The sequence below is a fragment of the Marmota flaviventris genome, chromosome 17, assembly GCF_047511675.1.
Source record: "Marmota flaviventris isolate mMarFla1 chromosome 17, mMarFla1.hap1, whole genome shotgun sequence".
NCBI classification, from domain to species: domain Eukaryota; kingdom Metazoa; phylum Chordata; class Mammalia; order Rodentia; family Sciuridae; genus Marmota; species Marmota flaviventris.
Window position 1 is genome coordinate 28,457,911 of NC_092514.1, and position 20,210 is coordinate 28,478,120.

Here is a 20,210-nt window from a genome sequence, read left to right on the forward strand (position 1 = left end):
ATTGAAGCTGTTGTTGTCACACTGTGGGTTAGTTGCTATGGAGCAACTCAGCCCCAGCAGCCACTCCAATCAGGCAGAAAATTGGCCCCAAATGGGCTGATTTAGGACTGTCATGGGGGACAGGGGGTCTGCCCAGAGCCAAGAGACAGGGAGGCTTAAGCAGGGGCAGCTCCCTGTCTCCCAGTCACGCTTCCCTGAAAATCACCCGACCTGGGCATTCTCCACATTGGAAGGTGAAACACAGAGCTGACAGGGAAACTAAGGCCCAGCTTGGGGTCACAGAACGAGTGGATAGCATGGCTGGGACCGCATCTCCAGGCTCCTGCTCTGGGTCTGGATGTCTTCTCAGTCATGGTCTTCTTGTCTTTCAAGATCCTGTTTGCCAGGCATTTCAAAGTTGGCCCCCATCTCAGGATAAGTCAACACCCTAAACATGGTGGCATCTTGGAATGGGGCCAAGCAGGCCGAGTGGGAGCTGGGGACCCTCCGGGGCTGGGGAGCAGGCCATCGGTGCTTCTACCCCTTCCCACCCATCCCATGGAGCATAGCTCAGGGTGTTCTCTTCTAAATTCCAGACTGACTCACCTCCTGCTGCACCCACACCTCTGGTTTTGCTCACGCTGGTCTCTGGCTAAAGCGCCTGCCCGTTTGGTTTTGTGCTTTCTCCAGGGCGAGGTTCAGAGATCCTGTTCCAGCCATGGGTGCCACAGCGCCTGCAGCCTCATTGCCCTGGCTTTTCACTGCCCTTCCATGCGGGTCTTCCTTCAGAGCCTGGAATGTTCCCCACTCTTTCCTACTCCAGGGCCACCATACCTGCTGTCTCCCCTATCTACAAGAGTCTTTTGTGGGCTCCTCACCTAGCCACCTCCTACTCCTCGGATCTGCAGAAAGGCTGTCCTGCCCACACTGATTCAGGGGCCCTCCTCTCATCTTCTCTCATAACACCTGCCACTGTTCTCCTGATGGCAGCGTTCCCCATGAAGGCCTGCATTTTCCTTTGTGCCATTGTTTGGTGCCTGCCTCTCCTGCTAGACTAATGCAGGCAGCAGCCGTGCCCACTGGTTGCCACAGTCTCCTGTGCACTGGACCAGCTCCTGGCACACATTAGAGGCTCAGCCAACATTTCCAAGAATAAATGGATAAATACTGAGCCACTGACTCAGGGCTCTCGCAGACTGGGCAAGTATAGAGTGTGGAACTGTTGTCCGGGTGGGAAGGAATATACTAAACCCCAGCAGGGATGCTTTCTTGGTCTTCTAGAAAGATCAAACAGTGGATAGTGTGAGAATAGAGTTCACTCACCTCTAGCATCAAAGAATTCATCATCTGAGCTCTCCACTGAGTCGCTGAGGACATTTCGAAGGTGCCAGGGGGCACCGCCGCCCGGGGAAGGGCCACCTGCCAAAAGGAACACATATATTAGGCAAGCCGGAGACTGTGTCCTGGTGTGAGGGAGGCAGCCCTGGGCCCCCCCGGACTAAGAGTCAGGCTCAGCGGCCTCAGACCACACGGAGGCTTCTCATACCCTGCTTTCATTCAAGCCTCAAAGAAAACCTCTTTGGGAAAGCTCCAAGGGGCAGGGATTAAGTGTATACATTTTGCATAGATTAAAATAGAGACGGGAGAAAGTTAAGAGACTTAGCCAAGGCCACCCAGTGTATCCATCAGCCCAAGATAGAGTTGAGCTGTGGTAACAAAGTAGCTGCTTAAAACAACAATGGTTTCTTTTTCACTCCTGAGTGGGTTGGAAAGAGGCTGTATTCATCCGGATCACTTAAAGGGGCCACCACCTCATGATGTCACCATCTCAAAATGAAACCTCAAGGTCCGCCAAAGGAAGAAAGAAGACCACAGAAAATCCCACCCAGTCTGAAACTTCTTAAACTCCTGCCCAGCAATGATAAGCTGCTTCTTGCTCTTCGTCAGCCAAAGAAGTCACACGGTCATGCCCAACTTCAAGAGGGTGGAGGAGGGGAGAACCAGATACCTTGATGACCACTAAAGAAGTCCACCTCACACAGCATGTGCAGGGCAAGCCAAGACGGAGCTTCAGAACCAATATAAGGAGGAGCCAAGTTGGAACTCTGCCACCAGAAATCTGCAAGGCCATTCCCTTTCCATCCGCAGCCCCATTTCCCCCTCTGTAAAATGATGACCACAACCAATCCCTAGCTGGCAGGGTCAGAAATATTACATGTTCAGTGCCTGGATCTCAGGAGGCTCAGCAATGGCAGCTGCTGTTAATATTTGTATCTACAGAGACCAGGATATGGAGTCGAGGGGTCTTCCAAGCAGGTGGGAGCAAGGATGCACAGAGGACCTAAACTCTGCCCCAACCCACCTCCTGCCCTGGGACCAAGACTGGGGTGACCAGGCACAGAGCTGGGGCTAGGAGCCCCCTCCCTATTCTCTGGATCCCCTCTACTAGGCATTTTGGGAATCACATGGGACCAGCATGTGCATGCATCCCTCTGCATGCCCCTGGATGCAGAGAATTCTGGGGATTACAAATGGATTAAAATCCAATTGGAGATGCTGGGTGTGTTTCATGCCTATAAACTCAGGGACTTGGGAGGTTGAGACAAGAGGATTGTGAGTTCAAAGCCAGCCTCAGCAATTTAGCGAGGCCCTAAGTAAATCAGTGAGACCCTATCTCTAAATAAAATACAAAAAAGGGGCTATGGATGTGGCTCAGTGGTTAAGTACCCCTGATTCGATCCCCAGTAACCCCCCCCCCAAAAAGTCTCTAAAGATTATCTCTATGGAGAAATTTAATATGAAGAGTCAGAGGAAAAACCAGTTTTAATCCTGCACATATAATTTTATATGATCATTAATTTCATAGATGTATCTTATGTTAACAGTTCCAAGATGCACCTTTTTCACACTAACATCTTTGAAATTGAGTGTGACTTAAAGGATGGCATATAGTTATTTAATTGGCATTGTTTACTCTTTCTCAGAGGTATATAAAATGATGGTGCATCTTAGAATCAATTGTATTTTTCAGTGAAAAACAGTAAAACCACTGTGCACATAAGATTCATCTTTCCTGGGGCTTAGCCTCTGGTCACCAAGCACATATGTCCTGTCCCTGCAGAGACTTGTATCAGCAATGCCCCTCCCTGTGTTTCCCTGTCTGTATAATGAGAAACCTGACAGAGATGGCCCCTTGAAACTCTTCAACTCTGACTGATATTTGAGGAGTCCATCTGGCACACAGTAGGTAACAATAAAAAAGTGAAAGGTCAACATCCTGCCCAGCCATGATCAGGTTGCACTTATGACAGTCCATGGAGAAGCTGCTGCAGCCCCAGGTCACAACATGCAGCTCTGAGCCTACATCTTAGGGCATAAGCAAATATCCTTGAGAGAAACGACAGCCCGGGTGACCCAGGAACACAGCCCTCCTGGATAACGCTCCTGCCCTGCTCACCACAAACTCCCAGACACACACCTAGCTTAGGCCTTGTGTCTTGGAGCCAAGTAAAAAGCACATTCTGAGACACAGAAAGGATAGAGACCACAGGGAGCACTGATGTGGGTGTCACCTCTAGATGCAAAGTTGGGTCTCCCCAAGCTTCCCAGAGGCCCCTTGAAGCTTCTGATCTCATCACCAGTGTAAGCAGCATGGTAGACAGGCTCAACAATTTCCTACCCTTGGGCCCTGGATTTACCGCAAGAGGGTCTGAGAATCCAGATGCATCATAACTGTCTTTTTTTTTTTGGGGGGGGGGAGTAGTTGGACACAAGATTTTTATTTTATTTATTTATATGTGGTGCGAAGGCTCAAACCCAGTGCCTCATATGTGCGAGGCAAGTGTTCTACCACTGAGCTATAACCCCAGCCCCATTAACTGTGTCTTTTTAACATGGAACTGGGGCTGTTTGCTTGAGCAATAAGACAAGAAAAAGAAATGAAAAGTATACAGATTAGAAAAAAAGCAAACAAAACTTTCTCTGCATGCTTATCTACATAGAAAACAGAAATTCTACAAACTCTACCAAAAAAAAAAAAAAAACTGTACTAGAACTAATAACTGTATAGCAAGATTGCAGAAATCAGGATCAATATGTAAGAGTCAATTGCATTCCTACATACTGGCAATGAACAGCTAGAATTTGAAAACTAGAAACAATACTATTTACAATAGCACAAAAAAATACTTAAGTATTAATCAAGTATATGTGGAGATTTCTGTGATTCAAAAAATATAATCTCAGCCAGGCATAGTGGCACATACTGTTAATCCTAGCTACTTGGGAGACTGAGGCAGGAGAATCACAAGTTTGAGGCCAACCTGGGCAACTTTATGAGATCCTGTCTCAAAGTGTAAGAAGTAAAAAGGACTGGGGGCATAGTTTAGTGGTAGAATATCAATGGGTTCAATGCACACACACACACACACACACACTCACAAATATCCTTTGTAATCCAATTGTATTCCATTCCTAAGAAGCAAGAATTTGGGTGTTAGGGAAGTCATGTCATCCTTGTCTATTCAGTTCCTGAGTTTGGGAATGGAAGCATCTAGAGTTTAAGTACTGACAGAGTTACCTGGAAGTTTTTCAGTCTATATGGTTTCCGAGTTTGAATATCAAGGAATCTGCAAGAGGCTCCTGTGTACTGTGGCCCTCACACATGTACAGTATACACTCCACCCAAAGACCATAAGCACTGACATGCCTGCCAATCTCCCACTAAGATAGTAAGTGCCAGAGCCTTGGGAAAAGAGGAGAGCTCTAAGCCAGGCATGGTGGCACACACTTCTAATCCCAGGTACTCAGGAGCCTGAGATAGAAGAATCACAAGTTCAAGGCCAGCCTGGGCAATTCAGTAAGATCCTGTCTCTAAATGAAGAGCTGAAGATGCAGCAGTGGCAAAGGTTCCCTGAGTTCAATATCCAGTATTGAGAGAGAGAAAGCACTTCTCCCTTACCCCCCAATCTCTTGGCATTACCGTACTCTATGTGGGCCACATCATCCTGGGTTACTGCAATCCTCTGATAGCATATGTATGGGCTGGCCTTTGGGGAAGTTCAGGGGAGTACCAGGGCAGAGCACAGCCCTGCAGGGAGGCCAGCTCAGTCCCTTTGAGGAAGCAAGTTCCCCCAGCTGGAAGTGAGCAGAAAAAGAAGGGACTGGTGGGCATCAAAGGAAGTTTCTCACTCCCACAGGCACTATGTTGGGTGCTGGGCACACCACGACGGATAAAAGGGACAGGATAGATAAAAGGGTCACCAAGCTTACTTTTGCAGGGGTATGAGGAGAGCCCACCCAGATCAAGTACACGATCATTTCTGCAGCAAAAACTTAGTTGCTCCCTCTCTACCTCCATCACCTCCATCTTCTGCAAGTGTTTCTGACGGTGTAATTACAGCCTGAAGGCTCGGCAGGCATGGGCATGTGGATCTGTACGTCCAGAGTGAAAGCAATGAGGGAATGTGGACTGGTTCATCAAGAGCACTTGGTCAATGGTTCAATTACAAATGTTAACCACAGCAGCGGGCTTTCTCCTCCAAAGGATCAGGCTTCACCTAGCTGTTGTGACTCTCCTTTGTGGTCAAAATATATGTTTGGATTCCTTTCCAAATGCATACTATACTTTGTTTACTGTTTCTCTCCTTACTTTCAAACTGCAGGCTTGCCTGGGTTTTTAAATGTGCACTCTTAAGTTTGTTTAAAGGGCACATGAGATCTTCCCTCCTCTCGGGCAGGGGCTGCTCAAAATAACCTCTGGAAAGGCCCTTTTGAGGTGCTGGGGAGCAGCTATATATAAAAGTGGGTATGTGAGGAAGCAGCCGTCACCTGGCTTCTGAATGGGAGATGTTCCCTCCATCTCTTCCTCCAAGATGCTGACTTTTTAGCAAATGACAAAGGTCAGATTTCAAAAGAAGTGTGTGTGTGTGTGGGGGGGGGGGGGACTGTTCTGAAAAGGTGTCAGGAGGTGAGGTTTGAATGGTGAGAAAATGCCAGACACATTAATGTGTGTGTGTGTGTGTGTGTGTGTGTGTGTGTGGTGTGATGGGTGTGTATGCATGCTGGCTCACACGCACACGCAGGTGGGGGTGCACATGCAGGTGGTGTTGACACGCAGGGTGAGTGAGTAAGAGCCTTCCCGGGATGAAGGAACTGCAAGGGAAGATTTGCACATGAGTGTGGTATACTCACAGGGCAGAAAAAACCCATGTGGCTGGAGTCAGTGATGGGGGCGGAGGGGACAGGTATGAAAACAGATGAGAGGAGAAGGATCCAGACCAGGGAGGTCTGGTCTGGCCTATCATGGAAGGCTACTTGGAAGAGGTGAGTTCTGCGGTTCCTTCCCCTTCTCCTGCATACTTCAAGACGGGAATACAGATGCCTAAGGGGGTGGGAAATTCTCCCAGGAGAGGGGACGGCAGGGGAGGTGGGCAAAAGTTCATCCATGCAGGTTCAGAGTAAGGACAGATGGGCACAATGGTCCCAAAAGTGAGGACAAATGACCAGAAGCAGTCCCCTTGCATTGCGTCATTACCTTTCTCTGTATTTTCTGATCCCACACAGAAGAGGGCCAAGAACTGTTTGACAAGCAAGTGAGTGAACAACACCTGCTGAGGGCCAACTGGGTGCCAACAGCCTGCCAGCTACTTTGCAGATCTTATCTAGAGGCATCCTCCCTGAGCCCAGAGAGTGGGCATAACAAATCACCTCACAGGGAAGGAGCCAGGCAAAGAGATGTGAAGGCATTTGCTCAAGAACACAAAGCTAATACACAGTGGAGGCAGGATTCGAACACAGATCCAGGGTCTGTACTGTCAGAGCCACCATGTGGGCACCTCTCTGTAAGAGCTCAGGGTGGGTGACTCCCAGTCTCTTCCTCTCTTCGTCACTTTCTCTTGGCAAGTGATAACTGTCCCATCTGTTGCTGGCCAGTTGGGCAAGGGGTCAGAGGACCCTTATACAAACCCTGGTCCTAGGGCTCTTATCTAGAATCATCTGCCTACCCAGATCCACAAATTAGCATTTGGCTTTTTGTGGGAAAAATCTAAATGGATCTTTGCATTCCTGTGTAGAGATGTCTAATATTACACAAGTGTCTGTCACTGGGTCTGCAAGGCTGTGTGCGTGTGTGTGTGTGTGTGTGTATGTACATACCTTGGGGAGTGTAAGCCTCCTCAACTTGTCACCCTTCTTTCCTAAGACTGTTTCTAAGTCACATGCAAATCAGCTACCAGCCATGGGTGGTAATGTATCAGAGAGGTGAGAGACTTTGGTGCAACACAAATATGAATTCTACAGTATTATTTACTAGTCCATGATCCAAAGGTCAGTTCTCTAAGCCTCCGTTTTTTCATCTGGGAAATGGGTGCCATGATCCTTACCTCCCTGATATAAGATTTAAATAAGGTCAGTCAACAAATTGTCCACCCCATGCCCTGCCTGGAGCTCAGGAAATGGTGGCCCCACTCAGCTGCAGAACTAATCCTTGAGGCAGCTTCTAGCAGCAGTTAGGGACCCTCTCCAAGGCTGCCAAGCTGCTTCTATGTCCTTCAACATTCAGCCTACCTGCTCCTGAAGACCACATTTATTTAAAACCCTAAATCAGAGTCAGGCATGATGACCACATGCCTATATTCCCAGCAGCTCAGGAGGCTGAGGCAGGAAGATGACAAGTTCAAAGCCAGCCTCAGTGACTTAGGGAGGCCCTAAGCAACTCAACAAGCCCCTTTGTCAAAATAAAAATAAAATAAAAAGGGCTGGAGATATGGCTCAGTGGTTAAAGGCCCCTGGGTTTAAACCCCAATGCCCTCACCCCCCCCCCAAAAAAAAAAAAACTAAATCAGGATAAAAGAGAAAGAAATATCAGCCCTTTCCGGAGAGGAACAAGTGATCCTCCACACCCACCAATAGTGGCACAGCTCCAAGCCAGGCCCTGAAGTGAGGGGGTGGCTCTCCAGGTCCATCTACCCACCACCTCGGGTCCAGCATGGTCTCCTAGGCTTTTTCCTGGGCTGAGTCTCCCAGGCAGGGGTGTGGCCAGAGATCCTGGCTCAGATCATGGGCTCCATCTGCCCACCTTCCCCATTGCAGCCCTGGCTCCCAGGGACATGAATAGGCAGACTGGCCGACAGACGGACCAACAGGAGCCCTCTGTAAGTGCTCTGCCCTATCCCAGGGATCCCAGGGCAGCCAATTTTGACCACGGAGGGCCAAATCATCACCTAAAGGGGGCCGCCGCCCTGTGCTCAGGAGCCCTGTCGGATGAAAGCGACATTTTGCAGAGAGAAAAGCCCTGGCACAGCAACATGAGGAGCAGAGGCCCTGGCGACTCTTCCTGGACCAGATCTTGAGCCAGATGGTGCCCGGGAGGAAGGAGTGGGGGACGCAGCTGAGCTGGAACAGTCCCTGCCCTTGGGAGTGCCAGCCCCAGGGTCACAGCCCTGTACTGCCCGCTGCACAGAGCAGAGGAGAGCAGATCAGCAGGGCAGCCTGGCCTTTGTGCCAAATTCCACACGTGCCACATCTGTCCAGGCAGGGTCTCAACAGGTGTGAACCACACCGCCCAGAGGTAGGGTCTCCACAGACTGGAGAACCTGGAGGCCCTCCTGAGGGCAGGGGAGCCTCAAAGAAAGAGATGGGCAGCCTGCCAGGGTGAAGTAGGTCAGGAGAAAGAGGGAGACGGAGGCCACAGCCATCAAATGGAGTCATTTCCAGAGGAAGCTGGATCTAAAACTTTCTGTTCAAGAATAATCCTCCTTGGCAGCCTTGGAGAGGGTCCCTAACTGCTGCTAGAAGCTGCCTCAGTGGGGCCACCATTTCCTGAGCTCCAGGCAGGACATCGGGGTGGACAATTTGTTGACCGACCTTATTTAAATCTTGTATCAGGGAGGTAAGGATCATGGCATCCATTTCCCAGATGAAAAAACGGAGGCTTAGAGAACTGACCTTTGGATCAGTGTGTCAGGGCAAGGGAGGGAACATGGATGACTGCTGGGAACCATGGCTCTGGGGAAATTTGAAGAACACACACAATTTCCAGACCTCCATGGAGAAGCAAGCACCTCTGAACATGGCCCCTGCTGGCTTGTTGGCCCACAGGCCCTTGACTATGGCCCCTGCTCCAGCTCCTCGGCCAATCCCTGCCTCAGACTGTATCTGAAGCCCCATCCTGGTGATGCACTTGAGGAATCTGTGCCACAAAGACCAAGGGGCTGGGAAGGAGGCAAGTGCACAGCTTCAGGGTTGCTGGCTCATTAGATGGGCTCTCTCTCTCTCTCTCTCTCTCTCTCTCTCTCTCTCTCTCACATACACACACACACAAACTCAATGAACACACACATGTGAATAGCAGGTTTTACAAGCATGCACCTGGGTCTAAACTCCTGGCAATAGATTTGCTGCAGCTGAAATGACTTGGTCCAGGGGCTCCCCAAGGGCAGTTAGAGTCCCGTGCACAAGCAGGGCCCAGAGCACACATATTTAGAATCACACTTCACTGCTCCTCACTTCTGCCTGGGGGCCCCAGGGGCCCAAAGGCAGCAAGCAGAGTGGGGAGCTTTGTAGAGCCTGGGGGAGGCTCCAGACAGATGGGCAACCAGCAGCTCCTCCTTCTCCTCTTCCTCCTCCTATTCTTTTTTATCTTCCTCTTCTTCCACTGAGCCCACCTTCCTCCTCCCTCAAAGAAACCACTGCCCCACTCTTACTGGCCTGATCCAATCCCAGCTCTGAAGCTTACCTGTTAGTGGTCTTAGTAAACGACACTAAACCACTCTGTGCCTCAGTTTGCCGCTCTGTAAAATAGGGTAATAACCATACTACATCAGGTTGCATGAGGGTTAAATGGAGCCCTTCCTCTCCTTACCCACACACAAGGCTGATCCCTCTGTCCTCCCTCCCACTGCAGCTCCTGTGAGGCTCCTTCCTACCTGTCCCTCAAATCTTGAGCTACCTAAGACGAGGACCTGTGCTGTCTCTGCCTCTTCTCCCACCAGTCAAGGCCCCGCAACAAGCTGCCCCAATCAGTCTTCCACCTTCCCCTTCTTCCTGTCCAGGTCTTTGTTCCCTCCCTGCATTCCCCACCCTAACTCCCTTTCCCATTGGGGAAGCTTTACCTGCCCTGAGGATGGGCTGGGGCCCCCTCCTCTGTGTTCCCACCTGTCTGGGCCTGCCAGCCCGCTAGACTAGGCAGGGGTTGCCCTGAGCAGACACCTGCTAGGAATTCTCTGGGGCCCCACAGTCTCTTCAGGTCAAGGATGGGAATAAAAAGCTCAAGTCAGGCTCAGCGTGGCCCAGCACAGGGCAGATCTCAGGAAGACCCCTCTCCAAGGAGCATCCCACAGGTCATGTCCTCAGGCTTCCTCTCTGAGTCAGGGTGAGTTCAGGGACCAGAACAGTCCAGGGCCAGACAGCCCATGATCTGCCTTGAAGGGGCTGCACAGCCACCCAGGGAGGCATGAGAGGCCAGGAGAAGCTACTTCCAGAAAAAGGCATTATTGAAGGAAACCAGCTACAGTTGGGGGTTGGTTGCTATAGAAACAGTCCTAACTATCTCCTAAAATGCTAGATGTGCCACCAATGCACTGTGTGCGGGGCTGTTTCAGGGGACTACCAGAGGCCCCGGGAAGACCCTTTGCTGCGGTATGCATTTTCTGGAGAGGACATCCTGGAGGATCCAACAAGGAATCAGGTTCTAGGGGCAATGAGGCCGGTGCATCAGTCCATGGGTAACACACTAGAAAACTGAGACTTCAGGCTGCAGAATTATCTTAAGAGCAACTCAGGTCCTAAGACCAGCCATGGCCCAAACCTTGACTTCAGCCCCAGTCTGAACCTTAAGCTAGCAGTGGATGGAGTCGTTACTCTGGCCTCAGATCAAGCACAGTCTTGGCCACAGAGGAGCCACAATTCCAGTTTCTAACCAAGTCCCAAATCTGACCACAGACCCAGCCTGACCTAATCACAGACCGAGCAACAAGATAAGCCACAGGCAGAGCTTACCACACTGGCCATAGATGGCATCCTATGTTACATCAAATAATGGTAAGGATATTTTCCCAGCGAATGCTGTGGATTCTGTAACAGCATGTTATACTCTTGCCATGGATTTCCATAGCCTTCACCTCCACCAGAGCCCCAGGAGAGTTTATGGTCCCTGTTTACAGAAAATGGAAGCTCAGAGAAGGAAACTAACCTGCCTACGGTCACAGGAGGAAGAATGCAGGTGGGTGGTGGTGCAGAGACTAGAACCCAGGTCTCCAAGCTGGGCCCAGCTGGCCAAACGCATTGCTTTGGAAAAGATGTGCTTTTGAAGACCTGCTGGTATCTTATAAATATGCCATTTAAATACCCATTAATTACCTTATTTAGGAGATAATTAGTGATTAATAGCTTTGGCTATCTATTGTACTTTCATTTGCTCTGCCAATTAGGCTCCCAACAGTTCTGAATTCTTTGGAACAATCCTCCTAAGGCCCAGATGTCCCCACTATGTCCCAACACACTCTTGCTCTGTAAGGAGAAGGCTCTTTCCTCCCCCAAAGGGAGCTCCCCAAGGTATCTGCTACTGTGGCACCAACAGCCTCTGTCACCTGTGGGCTCCTCGGGAGGACAGCAAGGGGGACACAGAAGACATGGGGCAGCCCCAAAGAGAGAGCAGAGGAAGGCACTCCTCCTCATCATCCCAGAGACCCCTTGCAGGAAGGGAACAACAGACTCAAGACCCAGGCACCAAACCAGAGGATGGGGAAGATGGGGTGGGATCCTAGACTCCTTGGAGGATGCCACAGGGTCCGGTAGAGACCACCACCTCAATAAGACCATCTGTGTGGTAAGGGTACCACCTCCTGGGGCAAACAGCAGAGGGGTGGAGGGGAACAGCTCCTCCCTCAACACCACCACCCCAGCAAGGGCGGTGACCCCACATGGGCGATTTGTTTCACCTTCCACTCCAGGATTTCAAAATGGGGCCTAAGGTTGCCTCTGCCCCCAGGACCCTCCATTTGGTGCCAAATCACAGTGCCAGGAATTGCCAGTGGGGCCCCGGAGGCGGGGCTGTGTACTGCTCTCATCACTGCCGGGGATTATACTACACAAGAAGGAAACAAAAAGCGACAAAGGATCAACACCCCCCACCACCACCGCCGGCCATAATGGGAAGGCTCAAAATAGCTCTTTTTTTTTTTTGCAACTCTGGGATGATTCCAGAGTTGCTCAGCTGAGACCAGCCTCATGAAGGGGGGGGGGGGGGAGGTAGGGAGGAAGTGGGAGCCACCAGGGCCAGAGGGAGTTCTGATCAAGGAGGGTTGGGATCTGGACCAATCCAGAAAAGGTCAAAGGTGCCTGAGTGATGGGTGGATGCTGACAGCTCCTAGAATGAACTCAAAGTCCTCCAGTCCTCGGCCCCTGAGCACACAGGGTCACAAATCCTGCACACCTAAGTCTCTTCCCAAGAAGGGCAGGAGGGCAGGACGTGACGTGCTCTGCAAATACCCAGAGCCAAGCAAACACGGCGTCAGCAGCAGACGGCTCAGAAGAGGCCTCTCAGATCCACCAGAACTCCACGCCCCTCCCAGACAGAGCCCAGAGAGTTTCTATTTCTGCTTCCAACCCTTGTTTGGCATCCTCGGCTAACAGACGGCTACTTCCCCTCCCTCCAGAATACCAGGTCAGCTGGGAAGTGGAACACCTCCTCCCTGGCCTCCCCTGTTCCCCTGCTCTGGCTCTGCAAGGGAACAGGTTGACCCTTCCTGAGAGCAATGGGAAGCATCGCCAGCCCCAGGCCCCTGCCCCTGGAAGGGCTTCCTCCCCGCCCTGGACAAAGGCCTCATCAGCACACCTGGACCCAGAATTCTGGTTTCCAGAGGAAATGGATCCCAACCACCTCCCAGACAGCAGGAGGCATAGACCAACTCTCTCAGCCCCCCTGGAGCCTCGAATCCAACCACACCATCCAGTCCCAGACTCCAGCCATAGACAGAGGCCCACCGTGCCACAGCCTGCATCCTACCCCCACCCTCAAAGTGATCCCTGACCATGGACCCACAGGCTCTCAGCCTGGCCTCAGCGCAGGCCCATCCAAGTGCCAGTCTCACAGATGCAGCCCTTGGGGAGCCTGGAAGAAGCAGGCTGGACCGCTGGGCCCCCCTGCTGGGACCTGGCTCCCACCCAGAGCCAAGACTAGCAAAAGGCATGTGATCCCCTTCCACCCTCCCCACATGCATCCCCCCATGGGGGCTGGTGGCCACACAGCTGTGCAGGCCTCCGCAGCAGGCACACGTGGGACCCTGGAGGTGGCATTTACCTCCGGAGTGACTCACTTAAGGCTCCCATTGGTTTGCGAAAGGGGGTGCAATTTAGCATTTTCTTTCTCTTTAGAAAACAAGAATTTTAAAAGAGAGAGAGTAGAGAGATTTGAGGGAGTGGGTGGGGAACTCAGATCTCATTTGATTTCCTACCTCATTTGTTATGCATTCTCTCCTCCCCCCACCCACTCACAGCCCTTCCCCTGGGGGCCCTGGCCACCCCCTTCCACTAGGCACCTGGCTGTAGATCTGGGGATGGACTGGGACCCAGGACTCTGGGAGGCACATGCTGTCCCAGACCAGGTCCTCAGCTCCCTATTCCTCTCCTACCCTTAACCACATGGCCAGGAGTATCAATGTGAGGTGAGGGGCGAGGCCCCTTCCTGGCACAGTAAAGGCTGCTGTGAGGGAGGCCAGGAGAAGAAAGAGCAGTGTTAAATTGGGCGTGGTGGTGCACGCCTGTAACCCCAGCGGCTCTGGAGGCTGAGGCAGGAGGATCGAGAGTTCAAAGCCAGCCTCTGCAAAAGAGAGGCACTAAGCAACTCAGTGAGACCCTGTCTCTAAATACAAAATAGGGCTGGGGATGTGGCCCAGTGATCAAGTGCCCCTGAGTTCAATCCTTGGTACCAAAGAGAGAGAGAGAGAGAGAGAGAACAGTGTTAGAGCAGGGGAAAACTCAAAAGTCATCCTGACCCCCAAACTCATCTTCCCTTTCCTTTTACAAATGAGAAAACTGGCCTGAGGGCAGCTCCAGGCCTTCTGTCACTGCTTTGTTGGACAACTTAACTCCTAGGAAAGTTGAATGCAAGAGTAGAAGAGACCAACGTGCTAATTCCAGTAATTCCAGCTCTGATTCTGACTTTATGTGCGACTCTAGAGCCAGGCACTTAGCCCTTCTGGGCCTCAGTTTTCTCATCCATAAAATGGGAGTGACATTAGCCCTATCTCAAAGAGATACTGTCAAGTCATATAGGAAAGCATGTTGAGGGCTGTTATAAGAACCAGAGGGTTCTCAGGATGCTAACCCTGACCTGCCCTCCCTCCCGCAAGCCTAGAATCTCAAGAGAATTCCTAGGAGACATCTGGGCCCTCCTAGGAGGTCCCTAACTGCCAAAGCTTCCTTGGTATCTTGAAGTTCATACTTTATGCCCTTGACCTCAGAGAAAGACCCTTTGCCTTTCTGATCTTGGTCTCTCAACATGCATAATTAACAGGTGGGCCAAAAGGTCTCCAAGCCTCTTAAGCCATGAAATATCACAGTATGTTATGATGTGCATGAGGAAACATCACAATTTCTGGCCCTTATGACCCAGATATGGCCCCAGCAAGGGATGGGCAGGGGTATTGAGTCATGATCTCGTATTCTGTGTCCCCTGCTAGGCTCCCAAACACAGGACAAGACAAAGGGGCTTCCAATGGGGTAAACCACGTGCTGCATGCTGGAAGTGGGACCTCAGGCTGGACCATTCTTGCTTATGCAATGATACCACTGCAAAGAGCTTCAAGCTGGGGCCTGCCAGGCCATCTACTGTCACAGGTAAGTCCACAGAGACAGGCGTTTTGCACAGGAACATGTGACCTATCCAAGCTCCAGAACATTCCCAACTACAAGGGAAGTCCTGGAAGGCTTTCTGGAGCCAGACTTTTAGGAAGGCCTGGTATCTGGATGCAGGGCTTCCTGGCTGGACACCCAAAAAGGTGAGTCTGCAGCTTCTTGCAGATGATGCCCTTCCCAAGATGGATAGGAAAGCTAGCCAGGTACCCTAGGAAAGCTTGCCAGGTACCCCAGGTGTGGCAGTTTCTCAGAGTCGTGCCTCAACTCCCCTGGCACCTTCTTTGAGTCCAGACAATCCCAGTCTGATCCCTTTCCCAAGCTTCCAAATGTGTCCTCCTTTGGGAGATCTGGCCTCTGGTCCCTGCCCCTGGGAGCCACAGAGCAAGCAGCTCAGGAGAAAGTCTGGCTTGGGGATGCTGTGCGGATACATGTCCACCTCCAGAGGACCCCAAAAGGAGACTGACAGCAGAGCACGGTCCAGACCACGATGCTGGAAACCCAGGTTCCAGCTTAGTCCTGCCATGACTTTTTTTTCTGTGATTTTGGGCCAGTACTTAGCCTTCCTCAGGCCTCAGTGCCCCCTTGTTAAAGAGGGTTTTGAACAGGAATATCTGGAAGCATCCCTCCCACTCTGACACTGTAGGATCAGTATTTTACTGACTCAAATTACTAGGTTCAATGCTCTCAGGCTGCCAGCTCCTCCCCTAGAAGCGGAGGCCACACCTGGGAATAGCATAAACTGGTTCCTCCAGCCCAAGGCCCAGCCCTGTGGTCTCTGCTCTGTCTCTCCAACCATTCCTGCCCCAACCCAAAAGCTTCCTAGACCCCCCTGGCTGCTTGCTCTGTTTCTACCCAGTCTAGAGACCTGGGGCCTCTCATTTGCTCTGACCCAGGGTAACAGATACCTGCTGTGGGTCAGTCGCTGGGGTACAGAGGGAGGGCCTTGGGGAGGCACAGAGGAAGGGAGGGGCAGGGTGCCCGGCAGAAACCAGAACAAACCCTTCCCAACAAAGGCGGCTCCACCAGGCTGGCCTCTCTCCAGCCTCCCAGGAGCCCTCACATGGCAACCAGAGGGACCTGACAAAGCACCCAAATCTCACCATGCCACTCCCCTCCTCAATGCTCTTTGGAGCCAGCTCCTTTTAGCCCTGTGCACTTTAGGAACCAACGGCCACCAAGCCAGACAGAATTCTTTCCTCTTGGGTACTTCTTGCCTGCCCCATAGCTTGACCACACATTCTCAGACGCTCCACCCCTTCCAAACTCCGGGGCTTTGCTCAAGCCTTTACTCCCAACCTGGAAGCCTGGCCCTGGCTGCCTTTCTACCCAAATTCTGAGAGCCTTTAAGACACCTAGAGGAACCTATCTGGCTTTCACTGCTCCAACATGCCTGCTGGGCTTCTCTGCCCCACGGGCAGCCCTATACTATACATTATCATTTCCTTTATAAATTGAGTCCCAACTCCTTCCTATCCCTGGCCCCCACCACCAGCTTTTATCCCCAAGGTAGGTCTCCCTCCTCCTTTATCCACAGGGCAAAATCCAGGGCTCTCCTTCCTTCCCCTCAAGACTTGATGGGGTTGGGGGTATTATAATGAATCCTGGCTGTGTGGCTAAAATCTATCCAGAGATTGGAAACTCATTTAGATCCCAACTTTTCTGGAACTTGATTAGATTTTTCTCTGGAATCTGGATACTCCCAGCCATGAGAATGTCCTTGAACTACTTCCAATAGGTACTACTAACAGAGCTGATATATCCATGGCTGGATACTCAGGCTGTATACCGCACAACTCCATTCACTGAACAATGGGATGATCTGGAATCTGTTACCATGGTAGCCTTCACACCCACATCCCATCTCTACCCTCACTCAGTGTCCACTGGCCAGTTTTTAGAGGAAACCCCCCACACCACAGGTCAGGAAGAAGACCCCTCACTCAGAGGCCAGGTTCCTACAGCCTCCACTCCCAGCCTTCAGCCTTCTTTTATTTTAAACTACCCCCTCAGAGAGATGGCCTGGTGATTCCACCCATCAGTCTACTCATCGAGATAGATGGTACTGAATAGCCACCCATCTCTGTAGAATGTCCCTCCTTGGGCCTCAGTTTCCCCAGCTGTAAAGAGAAAGACTTGGGCTCCTGATCTCCAGACGGCCTGTTTTAAAGCACATCCACCTATTCTACACTGACATGGTCAGTGGGAAACACAGGATTTCCACACACATACTAGTGTTCTACATTCACAAGGTTTAGAAGCCTAAAGAGGAGATGTTTATAAAATGCAAAGTTGCCTAGAAGCACTGAGAAAGGGAAGAGTAATCGGATCTTGCTGAGATCTGTCTCAAAAGAGTCCTTGTGGGGGGCAGCTGATAAAGGGATAGGGGTGCACAGGCAGGTGGATCCACAGAGGTGGGGAATCCTGGCTGCCCTGGGGGAAAGAGCCAATTGTGAAATTGCAGCAGGAAAGCACAATGTTAGAGCAGCCTGGAGCAGAGCAGTCTTCTCACCTGCCACTGTACAAATTCCCATGGACTCAGCCACAGGCCAAAGGAGAGGGCCTGGGACTGGCACCCCCATTCCCAGGGGTGACCCATCAGGGCACTGGTGGAGAAAATTCCTTAAGAGTCCAACAGACTTGGCCTTGAGTCCGGGCTCTTCCCAGACCCTCTGAGCCACCTTGAGGGAGCTATTTCTCCAAGTATCAGTGTCTGGATGCTTTAATAGGGGGAGAGTGACATTCCCTACCTCATTTTGCAGTAAAGGGTTTAGCACATTGCCTAGTACACAGTACAAACAGCAATCACCAACTGCTATTGCTCCCGCTGCTGGGCCCTGGCAGGTAGTCTGTGCTCCTGGTGTCCAGGCAGTGCAACACACAAAGAGTGGGGCAGTGGATGGGGACATGCACCCTGACATGGGTCCTTTGTGGGGAGAGAAGGTAGGGAAGGACACAGTCACAGCAGAGGTAGAGGGGAGGCAAGGAGCCTTTTCCAGTCTCCCTGGAGTCTTCTCACTGTGCCTCCCTCAGTAGGGGAGAGGGAGGGAAGTGACAAGGGGGGTGTTTAGATGTATTCTGTACTTGCTGTGTCTCACACAACCAGCCCCACCCTGACAGGATTCCTCAGGGACAGGAGGGGAGGATATTCTCAGGCACCTAAATCCCAGTACATGCACAGGGGGGTTCCTATCTGGCCAAGTCCCAGGCAGCATTCCAGGAGTGGGGAGGATTTGCATACAGTCCAGTGGTGTTCACACCTAGTGTATGTGTACAGGTAAATTCAGGCTCATTCCATCACCGTCATCACTTATGGGCGGAGAAGTAGGGTTCACACCAGGCCGATGCCTATTCCCTGGGGGAAGGCATGGCACCTGCCAACGTCACAGGCTGGGTGTGAGTTCATGGTAAATTCTCACAGGCCAGGCTCACAAGCCAGTGCTGCGACCAGGCTTGCTGCCGCCGACTGTATGGCCGGCCCTGTGGGCACAGGCTCTCCTCAAGCCGGCCTCCCAAAGCACTATGGGGCCCAGAGTGTGCAAATCGGGGCTAAGTGGGGTCCCCTCCTCATCCCAGCACCCAGCCCGGGGCCTGGCACAGAGCAGATGTTGGTGAATGAAAGCCGGGCTGGATGAATGAATGAATGACTAACACCCACTCCCTCAAACCACGGGCTACACTGCCTGAGCCTGCGAGAGGGCAGCGCCCATGGGACCCCAGAAGAGCGCCCATCTTCAGACCTCCGCACCTGAGGCTCTGCCTCCGGGGGTCGGGTCGATAGGGGGAGGGGGCGGGACCTCCAGTGCCTCGCGGAACACCTCTCCTGCCGGAGAAGAAATCTGGGTCTCCGGACGAGCTGGGGGCGGGGGTTGTCGCGTGCTGAATAGAAAGAGTGTCAGGACGGGGGGCGCGTCCTGCTTTGCGTGGCGGGGCGTGGGATGGATCTGCGGCCGTGGGACATCCCCTTCGGTCCCCGTGCAAGGGTCTGCCCGGGCCTCGGGAGGGTGGTGACAGCTTCCAACAGCTAGACTGGACAGGGGTGCTGCAGACCTATCCCTTTCCAGCGGGGCTACAGCGAGGGGGACGTAGTGTCCCACGAGGTGACAAGGGTTGCAGGAAGGACGTGGAGCTCGAGGAGCCCCCTTCCCACGCGCCGAGGATCCGGCCTCGCCACTGTCCCCTCCAGCCCTCCCGGAACCTCCGCCCACCTGCGCGAGGGGCTCACCTGGGCCGGCGGCCCCTCCTCGAAACGCGCGGGTCCCTCCCCCAGGGCCACCAGCCCTGCCCTCCCGGCGCCCGCCCTCACCTGCACCGCCCGCCTTGGCCATGTCCCGGGCGGCGGGCTCCGGCTGCGCTGCCCGCGCTCCTCGCGGCTCCCGGGCCCGGCCCCGGCCGCCGCCGCGCCTCCGGCCCCGAGCGGACTCTGAGCGCCGCGCCCCGCGCCCCCGCCCCGCTAGCCTCGGCTGCCGCCACCGCAGCCGCCGCCGCCTCGCCGCTCCCTCCCGCTCCCTTAAAGGCGCCGAGCGGCGGCCGCACCGGCCCCCCCGCGCTGCCGGGGAGGGACTGACGGAGGAAGGCGCCCAACGCCGCCCCCGCGGGCCCGCACCCCCGCCCCGGGCCGCAGCCGCCGCGCTCCAGCCGGCTCCGCTCCGGCCCGCGCTGCCACCGCAGCGCGCTGGGGGCGGCAGCCGTGGGGCGACCGCGACCGAGACCGGGACCTGTGCTGAGATCTGGAGCAGAGAACGCCCGAGAAGAAACGGATTCCCAGCCGGAGACACCGCAGTCCAGACGGGGATGGGGACTCGGACTGGGGGACCGGGACATAAAGACCCTGAGATTCAGCGCCAGAGAGAGAGAGAGAGAGAGAGAGAGAGAGAGAGAGAGAGAGAGAGAGAGAGGCACACTCTTAGGTCAGAAATACCCATGGGGGAGAGAAAAAGAGAAAAATTCAAAGCTGACTAGAGACCCGGAGCCTGGTAGCAGGAAATAGTGACAGAGTGAGAGGAGCATAGGGACGCAAGCGGCTCCCATCAAGGCGACAGAGAAGTCACTGCAGGATCAGAGTCAGAAAGGGACCCTTGCATCAGCCCCTTCCCCCACTCCAGGGATTCTAGGTCCTTTTCAGGGTTCAGCTTAGCCTCAAGAGAAGGAATAAATTAGAGAGAGAGAGAGAGGAGATTCTGTGCCTTTAACTCTAAGGAAACAGTAAAACACATGCATATCCCACCTGGGATTCCAGGCTGAGCTGGATTTAATGGGCCCTAGGGGCCTGGCAGTGAGCTGTAACCCCCTTCCACTTCCCACATCTGGGATGCAGGCATTCTAGCAAACAGGCCTCCTGGGGGCTGGGGAGAATGGGTTGTGTCTAACAGCAGCAG

The 20,210-nt window shown here is 52.9% G+C and overlaps 1 protein-coding gene across 1 annotated transcript in view; it reads right to left on the minus strand.

Annotated features, from left to right (window-relative positions):
• Pitpnm3 (PITPNM family member 3) overlaps nt 1–19,198 on the minus strand; it is a 94,610-nt gene extending 75,412 nt beyond the window's left edge. The window contains exons 1-2 of the mRNA XM_027922594.2: nt 19,139–19,198; nt 1,303–1,398 (exon numbers count right to left, since the gene is read on the minus strand). Coding sequence (XP_027778395.2) covers nt 1,303–1,398; nt 19,139–19,160 — 118 coding nt within the window. The 5' untranslated portion in view covers nt 19,161–19,198. The remainder of the gene's footprint in view (nt 1–1,302; nt 1,399–19,138) is intronic.
• Nucleotides 19,199–20,210: the final 1,012 nt, after the last annotated feature.